Source organism: Pagrus major, chromosome 22, assembly GCF_040436345.1.
Source record: "Pagrus major chromosome 22, Pma_NU_1.0".
NCBI classification, from domain to species: Eukaryota; Metazoa; Chordata; class Actinopteri; order Spariformes; family Sparidae; genus Pagrus; species Pagrus major.
Window position 1 is genome coordinate 30,340,625 of NC_133236.1, and position 18,201 is coordinate 30,358,825.

Genomic DNA, 18,201 nt, shown 5'->3' on the forward strand with positions numbered 1-18,201 from the left:
ACCAAACAACTAATCAGTGCTGATAATACTATATGTTGATAGATAAAGGAGTGATGATTATACAGTGCATGCTTTAAGTCTCTTGGATACAACTATGCAGTGCTCTAAGCAGACAGGGTGGCGTGCAGCAGATGACAGAACGCTAATTACAACCATAAGAGACTTGATTTGGACTTGTGACCAAATGCTTGAGACTTGACTTGGACTTTAGCTCAAAGACTTGAGACTTGACTTGGATTTGCAAAAAAATATTTGTGAGCATATCTATCTATAGCCTAAAGATCTGGCTGGCTCGCCAAAATTAAATCTGGCAAGCCAGCCAGGAGATACCTAAACACACAGACTCAGGTAATTATAAGAGCAGAGAGGGATTTTCAGTTCACTGAAGTTCTAACATATGTTTAACATAATGATTATATTTGAGATACAGAACTCTGTAACTAAAAGTTCCCACAGTAGCCAGCAGATGGCAGCAGCAATATTTAAAAGTTATGTTTGGAATTGAGTTAGAAAAAATTATATTTTTCTACCAGCTCTTTTGGCCATGATGAGTCACACCAAGCTATGTTTATTTCCTTATCCATCAGCAGTTTTACTGCACCAAGTTGAGCTGAGCTACACCTGCGATGGACCTACTCCAGAGCAGGGCCCAGCCTCCGAGCAGTCTGCTGTGACGTCTTACGACTGTGGCCAACCCTTTACAAGCTCCTGTCTCTCCCTCAAACAAGCCTGTTTTGCAATTGAATGAATGATTCTTCGTTGGTACTGTGGCTGTTGAGACAAGTGCGGCATTAGATAAAAACACAACTTCAAACAGGTAGCCCAGGTGTGGTTGAAATGCAAATCCCAGTTGCACTGGGCGGCCACGCCAAGTCCAACCGAGTAGAGCCAGGCTGGCAGATGTATATGGAAAAACGCCAATAGTTGGAACATGTCAGTGTGAGATGTTATAGAACCTCATTTTATACTAAATGTATTGATCTTGAAGCTCTCATGTGTTTTGTCTGCAACTGAGGAAGAGTTCATTATATATGTGTCATGAAGATGATGATTATTTCCTTGTATGAAGAAACCTTTATATATTTTTCATGTATAGCAGGGTTTCAGTTCCTGGGAAGTAATCTAAACTTATTGCTAACAGATGTGTAATCTAACCTGCAGGCCGAGCAATGTTGTTGAAAGTTCCTCACATTTTGAGCCTCATTGCTCTGTGAGCTGGTTACTGGGTATTTGGAGGGACAGAATATGGTGCACATTTGGAGAACGATGCTTTCTACTGACCTGAAACCAGGCTGAGATAATGAATATTTCTCCACATATTGAGTTATGTAAATATGAATAAAAGACTCTTAAAATGAATATTATAACTGCTGATGAACACATTCTGTAGATAGAAAATAAGAATTTGGACACCCTGATATAATTTCATGTTTTTAATCTCTATGGAGCTGCTGGACTGAAGTGCAAATTGGCTCAGTAAAAATCTTCCTTTGGAATAACTTGTAAATGTTGTGCTAACCATGCAACCATACTGGACTTTCAAGTCAAATAACCTGCCAGGATGATAAAACCATCTGCCATGGTAGAAAATATCATTTAGCTCATGAAAAAAAACAAGATCCTGAGCATTAGGAGCATAGTTATGACAAAGATTCATTTTAATCCCAGACAATAAGGTTTCAACACAAATAACTATTGCTTGGTCATCCTAGTATTGTTACAAAAGATTCATATAAATTCTTAAATAAGATAACCACACCATTTATTTTGCTTAAATAAGAACTATGTACTATGTTTCCTACCCAGTCTCTTTTTCATTTAATTCGTGTCACTGTCAAATGGGTTTCTGAACTCTGCAGCTTTGTTTGTCACAGGTGAAGTGTTCCTGTTCCCCTTCCTAAGGCAAGTGAAGCGTCTTGGCCAGAGGAAAACACACTTGCATTTCCTTCAGTCTCATAAAACCTGTTACATTTCCTGGTAATCTAAAATGTTCCTAAAACACTTATCCCAGTAACATCCAGAGTCAATTCATAGCTGTTGCTAAACCATTTGGAGTACAAACATGGTTTTCAGCTTTTTTTGAGAAGTTTGGGTTTTTTCCCTCCCAAACAGTCAGAAGCTCTGTAAGTGCTTCTGTCATTGATCTATAACAGTTTGTAAAGACTTCAATATTTTCCATTCTCACCTGAATTTTCTTATTTTAAAAAAAGCCTGCAGATTACCTGTAACTGCCCTGTAGCTGGAAAACACAATGTGTCCACATCATCATAGCCTTACACGGCCCACGTTCAAACTTGATAATACAATCAGTGACAAAAACAACTTAACACATGTTTTTCTTGGGAAATATCCAGGTACCTGGTACAAAAAAAAGCCATTTTGTGACCTCAAATTACCCATGCTTGAGAGTAACTTCTTGCATATAAAATAGATAAAAACAAGTACTTAGGTGGAGAGACAGTTGACACAAAGAGCAAAATGTGTAAAACTATATAAACTTGCATCATTTCTAAGATTAGGCCTTTAAAAATCCATTTAAATTATAAAATACCAGGTTTGAAATTTCACTGGCTACATGATGCATCAATCATCCAGTGACTGGCTTGTGTTGGCTCAGGGGAGAGGAGAGGGACTCGGTCCTGCAAGGGTTTTATTTTGGTTGCAGAGTGTGTGTGTGAGTGTGGGCCATCATCATTTCTCCATTTAACCAAATTAATTACTAGCATTTAAAGTACTGTGTTTGTGTCAAATTCACATTCAGGTCATTTTATTTCATAAGGCAATTTAATTTTATTAAGGTGTGTTTTAAGTTAAAAACATTTGGACATTTTTTTAATGCGATTTAAAACCAGTAATTCATGTATTTCCACTAAGTGGAAGAACTGCCATTTATTTATCATTCATAAATACTGTAAGTATAAAAGCTAGAAAATTCCCTCCCTCCCCAGGTTAGCATGGCCAGCCATAAATGAAAGTACCCAGGGCCCCACTCATAGTACTACAACACTACGTAAACAGTATAGATCGGGTTCAGGTGCTACATAAATAGAATGCAGCCTACATTAATGTTATAAATTCCACCTGTACTTTCAGGCTTTGACGAGTCAAAATGTCTGCTGTGAAAAGGGTCCATGGAAGGAGTTTTGGGCTGATGAAAGCATAAGTGATGGCAGTTAATCTGTATTTCATCGCTCTTGATTCATGGATTACTGTGTTTTGAATTAAATATTTGACTGACATGGCTCTGCTGGACGTTTAGGAATAAGAGAAGACAGTTTTTGTAGAAGTTTGATGCACCTCTGAAACAGCCGGACGCTTCATCGGTGAGTTGTCAGAACTTTGTAAATGTTTGCTCGCCCTCATGTTTGTTTGTTTTTTGACTGTGCCTGCCTGAAGTGGTTTTATCTTGAAATGGTTTGCATGAGGAGAAGCACAAAAATGTAAGCTTTCCACCAATGTATGTCATGAGTACACACTTAAACTGAGGAGTTCTGTAAATAGTCTCGCTGTGGTTGTTACTGTCAGGCAAATGAGTTGGATAAACCTCAGGCGGTCCATCAGAACATTTCTTCATCCAAAATAGTGAATTAATAGATAACAACATATAAACTTCACATTGTGTCTCATTAGCTAGACAACATGAGACTAAACTGCTGCTCCTCCATTACAGATTTCTGAACTGAGCTGATCTTTGGCTCATTAGATGGTTAGTTAGCACCATCTGGTGGACAGATACTAGAACTACATCTGATGTGTGATTTATCTGATATTGACCGGTTCTGACGTCACTCTGATGTTTAATAGACTTTGACTCTGAAGTTATGAGTGTGTGACAGCGTCCTCAGATCAGATGCACACAGACCAGGACTGACGAGGAAGAAATGAGCAGCTTCTTCTCTCCCAGTGTTTCCTCCACACATGAAGCTGGAAAGTGTCTGTAAGTTGACCTGAGGTGAGTTCAGCTGGTGAGAATCCTACCAGAGAAATCTGGACATGTTTGATCATCACCATCATTTTTATTTGTGCTGTAAATATGTATTTGTTGCAGGTATAAATATTCTGGACGTCACTTGAGGTGAAGGACAATGATTTGAGGATTATTCTCATGAATCACTTTTAGTGGTTCACAAGTAGAATCAACAGCAGTTTGATTATAATCTGAGATATGATCAGTAGAAAACACAGCGAGTGTCGACTGGTCAGAAAATTTAGATCAGCTTGATTGAGGTGTTTTTTAATATTAACACGGCAAGAGTTCAAAATATCATCTTACCAGCACTGACACAGACTTTATTTCCCATTAATAATAACCTTTACTTATTCAGGTAAGTCCCATTGAGGTCGAATACACACTGTTTATAAAGTTTACACAGTTCATGTCTCAAGAATCTGCTGACAGGTGGTTAGTGTGGTTTCTGTTCTCATGTCAGTCATCACGTAAAACAACGAACAGGCTGTTCATCTACACTCAGAATGAGGAAATTAAACTCGGTTACTCAATATGGACACCGTTTTTCACATGTTATCAGCACATGAGCCTTTAATTCTGTGGAGTCAGCTAACTAAACTGTGTGCTAAGGGCAAAAAATCTGAATCAGAATTCCTTTATTAGTCCCACAAACAGGGAAATTTCTGTGTCACAGCAGCCAAAGGACGCTTCAATTTAACAATAAACAATAATAATAGTAAAAAAATAAACAATATAATAAAAAGGTAAGAAATAAAAATACTTGTATATACATTGTATGTACAATATAAACAGTGTAATTATTAACAGTGTGGCAGTGTATTGTTATTAATAAATAATGAATATGAATATGAAAATTACCCAGTTACTGCAAACCAAAATGAGAAATGAGTTATTTATAGCGTTTTTATTGCACAGTGCAGTGAGGTCTACTGGGAGCAGTGCTGATTGTAGAGTCTGACAGCAGCAGGAAGGAAGCACCTGTGATACCTCTCCTTCACACACTTGGACCTGCGGTACCTCTCCTTCACACACTTGGACCTGCGGTACCTCTCCTTCACACACTTGGACCTGCGGTACCTCTCCTTCACACTTGGACCTGCGGTACCTCTCCTTCAAACACTTGGACCTGTGATACTGCTCCTTCACACACTTGGGGTGTATCAGTCTGTCGCTGAAGGAGCTGCTCAGTGCTGTGATAGTGACCTGCAGGGGGTGGGACTCCTTCACCAGCAGCGATGACAGCTTATCCATCATCCTGCTCTCTCCCACCACCTGCACCGGGTCAAGAGGGCATCCCAGGATGGAGCTGCCTTCTTGATAAGTTTATCAAGTCTCTTCCTGCCTGCTGCTGAGATGCTGCTGCTCCAGCAGACTACTCCTTAGAAAATGGCTGATGCCACCACAGAGTCATAGAAAGTCCTCAGGAGTGCCCCCTGCACTCCAAAGGACCTGAGCTTCCTCAGCAGATGGCGTCTGCTCTGACCTTTCTTATAGGTTGCTGCAGTTTGATCAGTCCAGTCCAGTTTATTGTTCAGGTGAACTCCCAGGTACTTGTAAGACGTCACCATCTCAATGTCCGTTCCCAGGATGTTCACCTGTGTGCAGGGTTGTTTGCGCCTGCGGAAATCCACCACCAGCTCTTTGGTCTTCCCGGCGTTGAGCTGGAGGTGGTTCCGCTGGCACCAGTCCACAAAGTCCTGAATAAGTCCTCTGTAGGCTCTGTCGTCCCCGTCCCTGATGAGGCCGACGATAGCAGAGTCGTCAGAGAACTTTTGTAGATGGCTGTGGGGTGTTTGGTGGGAGAAGTCTGCAGTGTACAGGGTGAACAGGAAAGGGGCCAGTACTGTTCCCTGTGGGGCCCCCGTACTGCAGACAACTGTGTCCGACATATCCGAGTCCTCACATACTGTGGCCGGTTGATGAGGTAGTTGAGGATCCAGGATGTGATCCAGCTTGTCCCTCAGAAGTGCAGGCTGTATGGTGTTGAAAGCACTGGAGAAATCAAAGAACATGATCCTCTGGTCAAACCTATTGAAGAATAGGTTCAGGTCGTTCACCCACGTCTGATCTCTGGGAGCCTAAGAGGCTGGTTTCCTCTGCCCTGAGATGGTTTTAAGGCTTTTCCAGACTCCACTGACTCTCTGCTGTAGCTGGTCCTCCATCTTCCTCCTGTAGCTGTTCTTCCCCTCTCTGATCTTCTTCCTCAGCTCCTTCTGCAGCCTTCAGCTCGTCCTTGCTGCCTGACCTAAAGGCCCTCTTTTTCTCCTTAAGGAGCGCCTTCATATCAGGATTAATCCAGGGTTTGTTGTTTGAAAAACACTGTACATTCCTGGTGGGTACGGTGTTATCCACACAGAAGTTTATGTAGTCTGTCTGCAGCCTGTTAAACTGTCGATGTCCTCCCCATGAGAAACGCACAGTTCTTCCCACACAGTTGAGTCAAAACAGTCCCTCAGAGCCTCTTCAGACTCCTCAGTCCACGCCTTAACTGTGTGGTTTCTGCTGGTTGCCTTTTGACCAGGGACTTGTACACAGGCAGGAGATGCACCAGGTTGTGGTCAGATCTTACATGGGGAGGGAGGGAGGATGAGTTGTATGCCTCCTTGCTGTTGGCATAAAATAAGTCTAGTGTTTTATTGTCTTTGGTGTGGGTGGAGGACAGAGAGGCATGATTGAAGTCCCCAGAGATCAGGGAAAGGGCCTGTGGGTGCTGTGTCTGCAGAGAGCTTGTGACTGAGTGGAGAACATCACAAGCTGCATCAGCAGAGGGGGTGGATATACACTGCGATCACGTATACATACACGTATACATATATGTGTATATATATATATACATATATATATATATATATACATATACATATATATATATACACACACATACATATATGTGTGTATATACACACATACATATATGTGAGTGTATATATATATATATATATATATATATATATATATATATATATATATATATATATATATATATATATATATATATACACACACACATACATATATGTGTGTATATATATATATATATATATAACAACAATTTAAGATCACAGGTATATACACATTTTGGGTGCCACTATGTAACATTCAGGGGGGAAAAATAAATAGAATAACCATACAAACATTTCTTTATTTAAACATGTTTTGTGAGCACTACGACAAATTCAATGACCATAAAGAAACAAGATTCATATGCAGAGAGAAACAAGACATCAATGCAATGAAATTCATAGTTCAATATGTCTCCACCTAGTGGTGTAACTAACCTATTTACAAATATATGCAGAGATGCACTAATGGCAATTTTCATGGCCAATTCTGAGTTCCTACTTTTTTAAAAAGTCTGACCTGCTGATTCCGATTTTGGGTTATTCTGACTTTCTAAGAATTGTAATTGACAACATACACAAAAATGTGTTTGTTCGTAATAAAATACTGAAAAATAAATAGTCCTACATTTTCTCACACTGCACAAGGTCACAGGACCTTGTCCTTCACTCAAACAAGTTTCAAAATAAAGTGCTCTGTCTAGTCCTATTAACACACATATTAATTTAGGGAATATAAATTAATTGTAATTTAAGTAAAGTAAAGTAAAAAGACAAAGACATGACAACAACAACAACAACAACAACAAAGTTCTTTTCTCTGAGCATGCTTGAGTTGCCAGCATTCAGCTCAGGCTGATGAGTTTTCAGAAAATCACGTATTAAAAAATACATGATAAACATTATTAATACAGTTTGAAATGTTATGGGTGGCAACTCAATAGCATGACATGCAGACATGTATTGATACATTGATATATTTGAAGGGTGCAGTGAAATGAAACAGAATTACAATCAACACACTATTTGTTCCCTCTTCTCTTGGATGATAGCAACATTGGTGTTAACAAACAGGCATGTGGATTAGCATCTACACAGGCCACAACACCCTGGGGTTTGAGGTCCAGAGAAAGCAGTTCACACTTCTTTGTGAACTCTGGGCCATGTCTTAAGATAGGAAGGTGCTTCAATCCTTCAATAAACCACCTTGTCATTTGGTCTTTGATTTCCTGTTGTGTTTGGAGTCATTTCATGACTCTTCGGGGGTGTCCTGAAGACACTGGGCTGACTGAGAGGTTTCCTAGTCCAATTCAAATGAAAGCAGGGTTGATAATCCTACAGGATGATATAAAAATGTTTAAACAAAAGACAATACTAACAAAACAAAATTGGGGTTGCATTTTGAATTCAGTTATTTCAGGTATTGTAATAGGCCCATTCGCTTCACTAATGATGTATTATTTCACCTGTTAACTTTGATGACCTGGACTGCCCAATCCGTGGATTATCCACAGTGCCCGTGGATATAACTATGATCTACACATCATGACCATGGTGATGGTAAAGAGTAGGCCTTTGTCTTGTTTGCAGTTTATAGCATAATCAGGAATGACATTTAGATGAGTAAGGTTAAAGGCAATCAGCATTTTTTTTAGGCCTGTAGTTGGAAATTAGACTGTGATAAATATTATTATTGGATGTGTTCAATTATTTTGCATCATTTTACCTGTTCTCCCTGTGACCCACATTATAACAAAAACTAGTCTATTTTCACCACTTTAAATACATTTTCAGCAGAAGGGAAATCATGTTTTGGCAATTTTTCAAGGGCTCATCTCTGGAGAAACTCTAATAGCTGGGATCTGTATCTGTTTTACACTCGGGTTTTGCAATTTGTTTGTGTTTGGTTTCTATGTTAATTCTCCCAATATGTCATCACTCATTGGACATATTAGTTGGGATATATTGAACCTGCTGGTATCATGATTATGCATTCGGGGAGACTGGTTCTCTTCTGGCGGTGAAGGCAGTGGAGACTCTGTCGCACCTTCTTGGTCAGGGATGCACAGTTGTGTGACAAGCTGAGGTCATCAGCAATGTGCATACCCAGAAACCTGGTGCACCTGACTTGCTCCACGCAGAACCGTTGATGAGAAGAGGGTCTAGGGCAGCATGGGCCTTTCTGATGTCAGCTGTCAAGTTGAGGAAGCCAGCTCATAACAGAACAGGCAGGATTAGAACAGGCTTGAGGTGCACTAGCTGGCTCAAGACAGTCCAGCTGGATGCTAGTAAGCAGGGTGCAGGGTAGCTGGGACATTGGGGATGTTTAGGATGTTCTTTAGCGCATAAAGGTATAGAATTCTTCAGCCAAGACTTAGAGGAGACTTCCTTGCAGTCCACAGTTAAGAGCTCCTTCTTTGTAGCCGCCTAACAACAATAGATGCACAGGAGACAAGACAAACCATACAGTTTATTCTCAAAAAGTCCATCTGCTGGGTCCATGACTGGCCAGATTGTACGGACATGATCAGTACTAGCAGGGTAGCTACAGTGCAGAGGAAGGACACAAATGCAGAAGATTGAGGAAGATTTGGTGCAGTTCAGTGATTTAATAACCTCAACTGAGGTACGTAGTGTTATGGAGTTAGTTAGAAAAGGTTGAAACCAGAAGGAAGGTTGTATCTTATAACAATCTATCCTTTGTATATTTACAGGGAGGGCAGATGGCGACACCTAAACAGATCATCTTCAGAACTTTAGAGAATTTAGGAGACAAGGACTTTCAAGAATTCAAGTGGCACCTTCAGGGGGCCCTGGAAGGCTTCCCAGCAATCCCAAAATGTCGACTGGAAAAAGCGAACAGGATGGACACAGTGGATGAGATGGTGCAGACCTACTGTATAAACACCATCAAAGTGACCAGAATTGTTTTGGGGGAGATGAATCAGAATGATCTGCGGGAGAAATTATCAAACCCCATCTCAGAACCTACAGGTAGGTCATTAAACAATGGTGACAAAGAAAGAAGTTGCATATTTTGCAATCATGCATCACATGTTTCTTATGGGGTCTCTCAGGTCAAGTGTCAGACACAGTGGCAGTCCTACTGCGGCTGCCCATACTGCCCATATGAGGAACCACCCCTGGTCAGACAAATAAGGATTTAAGAACCCTTAAACAGCAGCAACCTAGAAAAAGAGACACCTCACTGGGATTAGATAGACTAGGGCCTCTTCATGAACCCAGGACTGAGAGGGAAGCTCTGGTGGACAAGAAGTTTTAGAAATATGGATGTCAGGGTAAAGTGTGTGTGGGCAATAAGAGTTAAGGGCATGGTGTGCCGAAGGCAGACTACACATCAATACATCAGTTCTACAGCCCTTCATTCGGTGAAAAAAATATTGCCTTTGAATGCAACAGTGTTTTTCAATTTTGGATACCCTCAAGATCACATTTACTGTGGCGTTCTCTCAGTTGTATCATCTCATTTTTCTTCATTCAGAGATTCTCGCTGAGTGCCAGCTCAAACTCAAAGCCAACCTGAAGAAGAGGTTTCACTGTGTGTTCGAGAAAATCACAAAAGCAGGAAGTTCGAAATCTCTCAATGAGATCTACACTGAGATCTATATCATAATGGAAGAAACAGGAGAGGTCAACATGGAACATGAAGTTAGACAGATTGAAACAGCAACCTGGAAACCAGCAACACTGGAAACAACAATCAGACAAGAAGACATCTTTAAAGCCTCACCTGGAAGAGATGAACCAGTCAGAGCAGTGATGACACAGGGAGTGGCTGGCATCGGGAAAACAGTCTTAACACAGAAGTTCACTCTGGACTGGGCTGAAGACAAAGCCAACCAGGACATACAGTTCACATTTCCATTCACTTTCAGAGAGCTGAATGTGCTGAAAGAGAAAAAGTTCAGCTTGGTGGAGCTTGTTCATCACTTCTTCACTGAAACCAAAGAAGCAGGAATCTGCAGGTTTGAAGAGTTCCAGGTTGTGTTCATCTTTGATGGTCTGGATGAGTGTCGACTTCCTCTGGACTTCCACAACACTGAGATCCTGACTGATATTACAGAGTCCACCTCAGTGGATGTGCTGCTGACAAACCTCATCAGGGGGAAACTGCTTCCCTCTGCTCGCCTCTGGATAACCACACGACCTGCAGCAGCCAATCAGATCCCTCGTGAGGGTGTTGACATGGTGACAGAGGTCAGAGGGTTCACTGACCCACAGAAGGAGGAGTACTTCAGGAAGAGATTCAGAGATGAGGAGCAGGCAGGCAGAATCATCTCCCACATCAAGACATCACGAAGCCTCCACATCATGTGCCACATCCCAGTCTTCTGCTGGATCACTGCTACAGTTCTGGAGGATGTGTTGAAGACCAGAAAGAGAGGAGAGCTGCCCAAGACCCTGACTGAGATGTACATCCACTTCCTGGTGGTTCAGTCCAAAGTGAAGAATGTCAAGTATGATGGAAAATCTGAGAGAGATCCACACTGGACTCATGAGAGCAAGGAGATGATTGAGTCTTTGGGAAAACTGGCTTTTGAGCAGCTGCAGAAAGGCAATCTGATCTTCTATGGATCAGACCTGACAGAGTGTGGCATCGATATCAGAGCAGCCTCAGTGTACTCAGGAGTGTTCACAGAGATCTTTAAAGAGGAGAGTGGACTGTACCAGGACAAGGTGTTCTGCTTCGTCCATCTGAGTGTTCAGGAGTTTCTGGCTGCTCTTCATGTCCATCTGACGTTCATCAACTCTGGAGTCAATCTGCTGGCAGAAGCAACATGGAGGTCTAAACTATTTAGACGTAAACCTAAACCTACAGATCTCTACCAGAGTGCTGTGGACAAGGCCTTACAGAGTCCAAATGGACACCTGGACTTGTTTCTCCGCTTCCTCCTGGGTCTTTCACTGGAGACCAATCAGAATCTCCTACGAGGTCTGCTGACACAGACAGGAAGTAGCTCACAAACCAATCAGGAAAGAGTCCAGTATATCAAGAAGAAGATTAGTGAGAATCAGTCTCCAGAGAGAAGCATCAATCTGTTCCACTGTCTGAATGAACTGAATGATGGTTCTCTAGTGGAGGAGATCCAACAGTACCTGATATCAGGAAGTCTCTCCACAGATAAACTGTCTCCTGCTCAGTGGTTAGCTCTGGTCTTCATCTTACTGTCATCAGAAAAAGATCTGAACCTGTTTGACCTGAAGAAATACTCTGCTTCAGAGGAGGCTCTTCTGAGGCTGCTGCCAGTGGTCAAAGCCTCCAACAAAGCTCTGTAGGTGGAATTAAACTTGAAGGATAAATATTATCAAAAAGTAATCGAACATAAAAGTTAAAGCTGTCAAGTAAACAATGTCTACTTTGTCTTTTTGTCTAATTCTTCTTCAGGCTGAGTGGTTGTAATCTGTCAAAGAGGAGCTGTGAAGCTCTGTCTTCAGTTCTCAGCTCCCAGTCCTCTCGTCTGAGAGAGCTGGACTTGAGTAACAACGACCTGCAGGATTCAGGAGTGAAGCTGCTGTCTACAGGACTTGAGAGACCACACTGGAAACTGGAAACTCTCAGGTCAGAATGCAGCTGTTTGTCATCAGTCGATCATTTAAATCCTGATTACACTCAGGTTGATGTTGAAGAAGAAACTCGACATCAGTAAGATTCATCTTCTTACAAAACTGTCTGAAACATTGTTAAATGAGAATGTGAAAGCTGCACACTCACAACTGTGAATGATCTTTACTAGTTGAATCAGTCAGAGTTTAATATGTTGATTTCTGATTCTTATTTGATTTATGTCTATATGTCAGCAGCATCTCTCTAGAACAGGTTGCATCTTCCTGCATTCCTGCGACTCACTTGAAGGATAAATATTATCAAATGTGCTTAAAAGTTAAACCTGTCCCGTAAACTATATGTATTTTGCCGGATTCGCCTTTAGGCTGAGTGACTGTAACCTGTCAGAGAGAAGCTGTGAAGCTCTGTCTTCAGTTCTCAGCTCACAGTCCTCTAGTCTGAGAGAGCTGGACCTGAGTAAGAACGACCTGCAGGATTCAGGAGTGAAGCACCTGTCTGCTGGATTGGGGAGTCCACACTGTGAACTGGAAACTCTCAGGTCAGGATTCAGCTGTTTGCCATCAGTTGATCATTTAAGTGTTGATTGCACTCAGGTCAATGTTGATGAAGAGACTCGAAATCTGTCCGATTCTTCTATAACTTTCTGAAACATGGTATCAAAAAAGAATAATCTTTACTACTTGAATCAGTCAGAGTTATTTGTAAGTCGATTTCCGATTCTCTGATTTATGTCTGTATGTCAGCAACTCTCACGTTGCATCTTCCTGCATTTTCTTGAACTGGTATCAACCATTTTCTATTTCCAGACTGTCAGGCTGTCTGCTTTCAGAAGAAGGATGTTCTTCTCTGGCCTCAGCACTGAGCTGCAACCCCTCTTATCTGAGAGAGCTGGACCTGAGCTACAATCATCCAGGAGACTCAGGAGTGAAGCTGCTGACTGCTGGACTGGAGGATCCACACTGGAGCCTGGAAACTCTCAGGTACAAGAGCTCACATACTGTTTCTCTGTTACACTTATGAACTGAGGAACACTGTTTCCTGTTGGACAGCAGTTAGGACTCATGTTGGATTTAAAATCACTCAGGGAGTGTTATGAAATGTTCCTGTTTAATCCAAGAGAATTATGACCATTTACCTTTAAAACATTAAAGTTGTGAATATAAAAAGACTAAACCAACTAATAGAACAGGAGACATATTTCCTCTTCTTCGTTTGTTTTCTTCATGTTGCTGCCTACAACATGAACGTGTCTCTACCTTTTTCTGTTTAGTTTTACCCCAGGACAGCCCCTGGAGGACAGCAAGTGCTCCCAGTTTGGAAGGTCAATCAGCTGTGTTCAGACAGAGCACATTTATTTATTTCAGTCAGATTTGTCTTTTTCAGTTGAATCCTAAACGCAGCTGAACTCAGAACAGAAGGAAAATGATGATAATAAGTTTTGAATGATAGTCAAAAGTTTTATAGTCGACAGAGACCAGGTTCATCCGAGGCTGTAGTGTAGTAACAGTCACACTTCTGAGGTCATTTTGGTGAAAGTGACACAGACACACATTACTCTGCACAGACAGTAATACTGTAAAGTAACTTATTACTTTCAAATGATAATAACTACTTTTTGGAAGTAACTTGCCCAACACTGCAAGAGAGCCGGGGTGACGGTCAGAGAGAGGATTGAGAGAGACAGGAAGTTTAAACTGTTCCTTCCATCGATTAATTTGGGGGATGTGAGGTCGATCACCAACAAGGTAGATGAACAAGCTGCTTTGGTGAACAGCCAGCGAGTTTACAGGAACTTCAGTTTGTTCTGCTTCGTACAGACACGACTGAATTACAGCAGATAATCTGCTTGAACGAGCCGACTTCACTCTAGAGCAGACGACAGAAAACACAGTTTCTCTATTAGTTCAACAACATCACTAGTTGTGGCGACTGTATGTTTTCTTTTACTGCCTGTAATTTTGCATTTTGAGTCCAAATCTTCTTCGACTCATTTCTGTCCTTGTGCTGCTGTGATGCCTGAATTTCTCCTCTGAGGATCAATAAAGTTTAATAAGCTGCTCTGACTGTGTTTCTTCTTCCAGTCTGGACCATGGTGGAGAACAGAGACTGAAACCTGGTCTGAAGAAGTGTGAGTGTGGATCCAGTTGGATTCATGAGAACACAACAGCACACAGTCAAGTCCTCTTTGAAATAATATTTACAATATGAAAGCAATAGCTCATGACAGGCTGTGATATACTGTGATAATATCACAGCTAGGGGGCGTTGTTTGGCCGGCCGAAGTGGTTATCACAATCAATATTATCAATAATTGTGATATTTGTTTATTCAAACCCCACAAACAATAGATGGCTCAACATATGTACCATCCTCAATGTTAACAATCTGTATTAGCTGATAACCTGCTGCTGTGTTGTGTCTTGTTCTCTCCATCAGATGTCTGTGAACTCACACTGGACACAAACACAGTGAACAGAAAACTCAAACTGTCTGACAACAACAAGAAGGTGACACATGTGAGAGAGAAGCAGCCATATCCTGATCATCCAGAGAGATTCGACTACTGGCCTCAGATGCTGTGTAGAAATGGTCTGACTGGTTGCTGTTACTGGGAGGTCGAGTGGAGAGGATGGGTTTATATAGCAGTGACTTACAGAGAAATCAGAACAGACTGTTTGTTTGGATGGAACGATCAGTCCTGGAGTCTGGACTGTTCTGATCGTGGTTACTTTGTCTGGCACAATAACAGAAGAACAGTCCTCCCTCTCTCCTCCTCCTCCTCCTCTGTCTCTAACAGAGTAGCAGTGTATGTGGACTGTCCTGCTGGCACTCTGTCCTTCTACAGAGTCTCCTCTGACTCACTGATCCACCTCCACACCTTCAACACCACCTTCACTGAACCTCTTTATCCTGGGTTTGGGTTGGTGGACTTCAGTTCCTCTGTGTCTTTGTGTTCAGTGTAGGAGGAAGAGTCTCCTCCTGTGGACACAAACACAGTATTGACTGAAGACGACTGCTGAAATGTGTCCTCTGTGAGACACCAACACCTTCAGTTCATATTGTTTCTTTATCTACTTCATCACTTTGGGATTCATTTTGTTGTGATGAAACGAGTCGTTGTCAAACGTCACCATTTGGTTTTGTCATCAGAGCTTCAGTGACTCAGCTGTTGAGATCTCATATTTATCTTCTCATTGTGACAGATATAAATTGTGTCCAGCTCCTCTGATTCTCATGCTTTGGTTGTGTCCTGATCTGCATCATTTCTGGGCCTCCATCTTTAAATCTCTGAGCGATGCTTCAAACAAACCGATCAGATCAAATCCAAACAGCAGTTTGAGTGTAAAGCCAGAGGCAGCTGCCTGGTATCTGAATATTTACAGTGCTGTTTCATTGACCTGCCTGTTCGCCCGTCAGCTCCTCCTGTTAAAGTGGGAAAATAAGAGATAATCTCATTTTCCATAAGAGGAAACTGTGACCACTGGAGGGCAGACATGTCAGGCACTGTACTGAAGTGTTTGTGTGTCGGGATACTTCTTCTGTATAGAACTTCAATAAAGACAGTCAGGTTAGGGTTCGGGAGAAGATCATGTTTTGGTTCTGTCGCCACAAACTCAGCTGGAAAATGTCCCGACGTCTCGTTAAAGATATCCAGCGGTTTCACGCTCACAGATGTTGAAACGCAGACATGAACTGTGGTCTCTGACTTCACAGAGCTGCAACACCAGCATCCCATCCACCTCCTGACATGACAGTCAGCTCAGATACATGTAGTGTGAATATGATGACACGTATTGATGAACGTTAACTGCCAATATTTTAGTCTGGTGACTGGGCTGCACGCACACAATATAATAAACTTCATTTATAAAGAATGTAAGTGTCTGGGTCTTTATGAACTGCTATATGTGATCTGTTTTTATCAGCAGAAGATGATCTTTGTGTCCTTTTTGTTTTTATCATTTTTACGACTTTTTTTACACTGTCCTGTTGCTATGTGACATCATACGGAGCCCCCTGAGGGTCATGGAGAGAATTTAGTTTTTTTGTGTTCTCTTGTAACACTTCTGAGGAATACAAACCATATTACGAGGTAACGCAAAAGTAGTCCTAAAAACATTCTGGTCATGACCCTTGGGGGGCGCCGTAACATCATGCTCTGTTGAGTGGAAATAATTAAACATATGAAGTCATTAATTCAGTTTGTCAAAGTGTCTTTCTGTCCTTAAAATTATTTTCTTCTTTCCACAAAAACGATTAAAATTGTATATTGTTGATCATATTCTTTGTGGTCTTGTTTTACATTCCACTTCCTGTCTTTGTCTTTTTTCCTGCTGAGCTGTGTTTCGTTACTGTCCTCACACACACACACACACACACACTGTCCTTACACACACACACACTGTCCTCACACACACACTATCCTCACACACATACACTGTCCTCACACACACACACACACATGCTGTCCTCACACACACACACACGCTGTCCTCACACACACACACACACTGTCCTCAAACAGATACACTGTCCTCGCACACACACACACACACACTCACTGTCCTCACACACACACACACACACTGTCCTCACACACACACACACACACACACACTGTCCTCACACATTATCTCAATGTCGTCGACTTATTAAGAGAATAAAAACACTTTTGTTCTCGCAGACTTCATCAAAATAACAAATGAATCAGAAACAACACAAACACCATCTGTCTTCATTCAAATCAGTGAATTTATAAATAACAACATATAAACTTCAGGTTCACAGCATCTAACCATTACCCATCATGCACTGCAAAAGCATAATGACAGTAGTTTACTGTGATGATTTAGTGTAAAAAGCTGCTGCTTGTTAACAGTGAACCTTTCAGAGTTAAAGTGTGCTCATGGGACTGTTGGTAGTTTGCTGAGTAGAATCAAGTTTGTGATTTGAGCTCATGTGTTCATGGAAAAATACGTCACCAGCAGGGCCGGATAAACCTGTGAGGGGCCCCGGGGCAAACGGCAGCACGGGGTGTTTCCAAACACATGTGCCAGCTCGGTTTGACTCAACACGTCGGCTCAGCGCGGCAGGGATTTACATCATGACAACAGAGCTACCTGTATGAAGGTGTGTCTGTACCTGATGACTGGTCTCTGACAGAGGAGCGGCTGTAAATCCTCTTCCTCCCAGCAGTATCGAAGAAGAGCCGCTAACAAAGCTCCACTAAATCAGTCACACGTTTAATTTCCTATAACCTCTTCACAATAAAAGTCTCTAATCTAAACTTCAAACCACAAAGATTCAGTAAGAAGCTCTAAAATGACTGAGAGACACTTTAAAAACGTCTTTCTGTCCACTGCTGCTAACACTGTGTCTCTACCTGTCGCTTTGTTTGAGTTAAACTGATGAAGCACAACTTTTCCTGTATGTTGCTCTCGTGGTGAATCTTCCTGAACTAACACCTAAAACTGGATTTTGACAGAACAAAATATGTGGATCTGCCTGAATTCATGTTCTGTGAGGTAAATTGAAAATTGAATGTTTTTTTAAAGTCACTTGTAGTTATTATTTGACTTTCCAACAAGAAATATTAACAGTCACTGAAATCTGATCTATTTAAGAAATGTTGAGTCGTCACGCCACAGTACACTTTGCGTCAGTCGATCTCAGATGAGCTCGGACCAAGAGAAGCCAGCGGCGTTTCTGGGTGTTGTCCGCTGCAATCCAAGTGTCCTGAAGTGGCGACATCCAGAGTTTACTCGAAACGACGTCATTTAGTACATTTTTATAGCTTAAACAGT

At 41.6% G+C, this 18,201-nt stretch overlaps 1 protein-coding gene across 1 annotated transcript; it reads left to right on the plus strand.

Moving 5' to 3' along the window:
• The first annotated feature begins 3,890 nt into the window (after window positions 1-3,890).
• Window positions 3,891-16,588, plus strand: LOC141017615 (protein NLRC3-like). Its single transcript, XM_073492324.1, has 8 exons — window positions 3,891-3,952; window positions 9,525-9,804; window positions 10,313-12,104; window positions 12,218-12,391; window positions 12,762-12,935; window positions 13,204-13,377; window positions 14,479-14,525; window positions 14,834-16,588. The coding sequence occupies exons 2-8, from the start codon at window positions 9,534-9,536 to the stop codon at window positions 15,358-15,360; spliced, it is 3,159 nt and encodes a 1,052-aa protein (XP_073348425.1). The 5' UTR covers window positions 3,891-3,952; window positions 9,525-9,533; the 3' UTR covers window positions 15,361-16,588.
• Window positions 16,589-18,201: the final 1,613 nt, after the last annotated feature.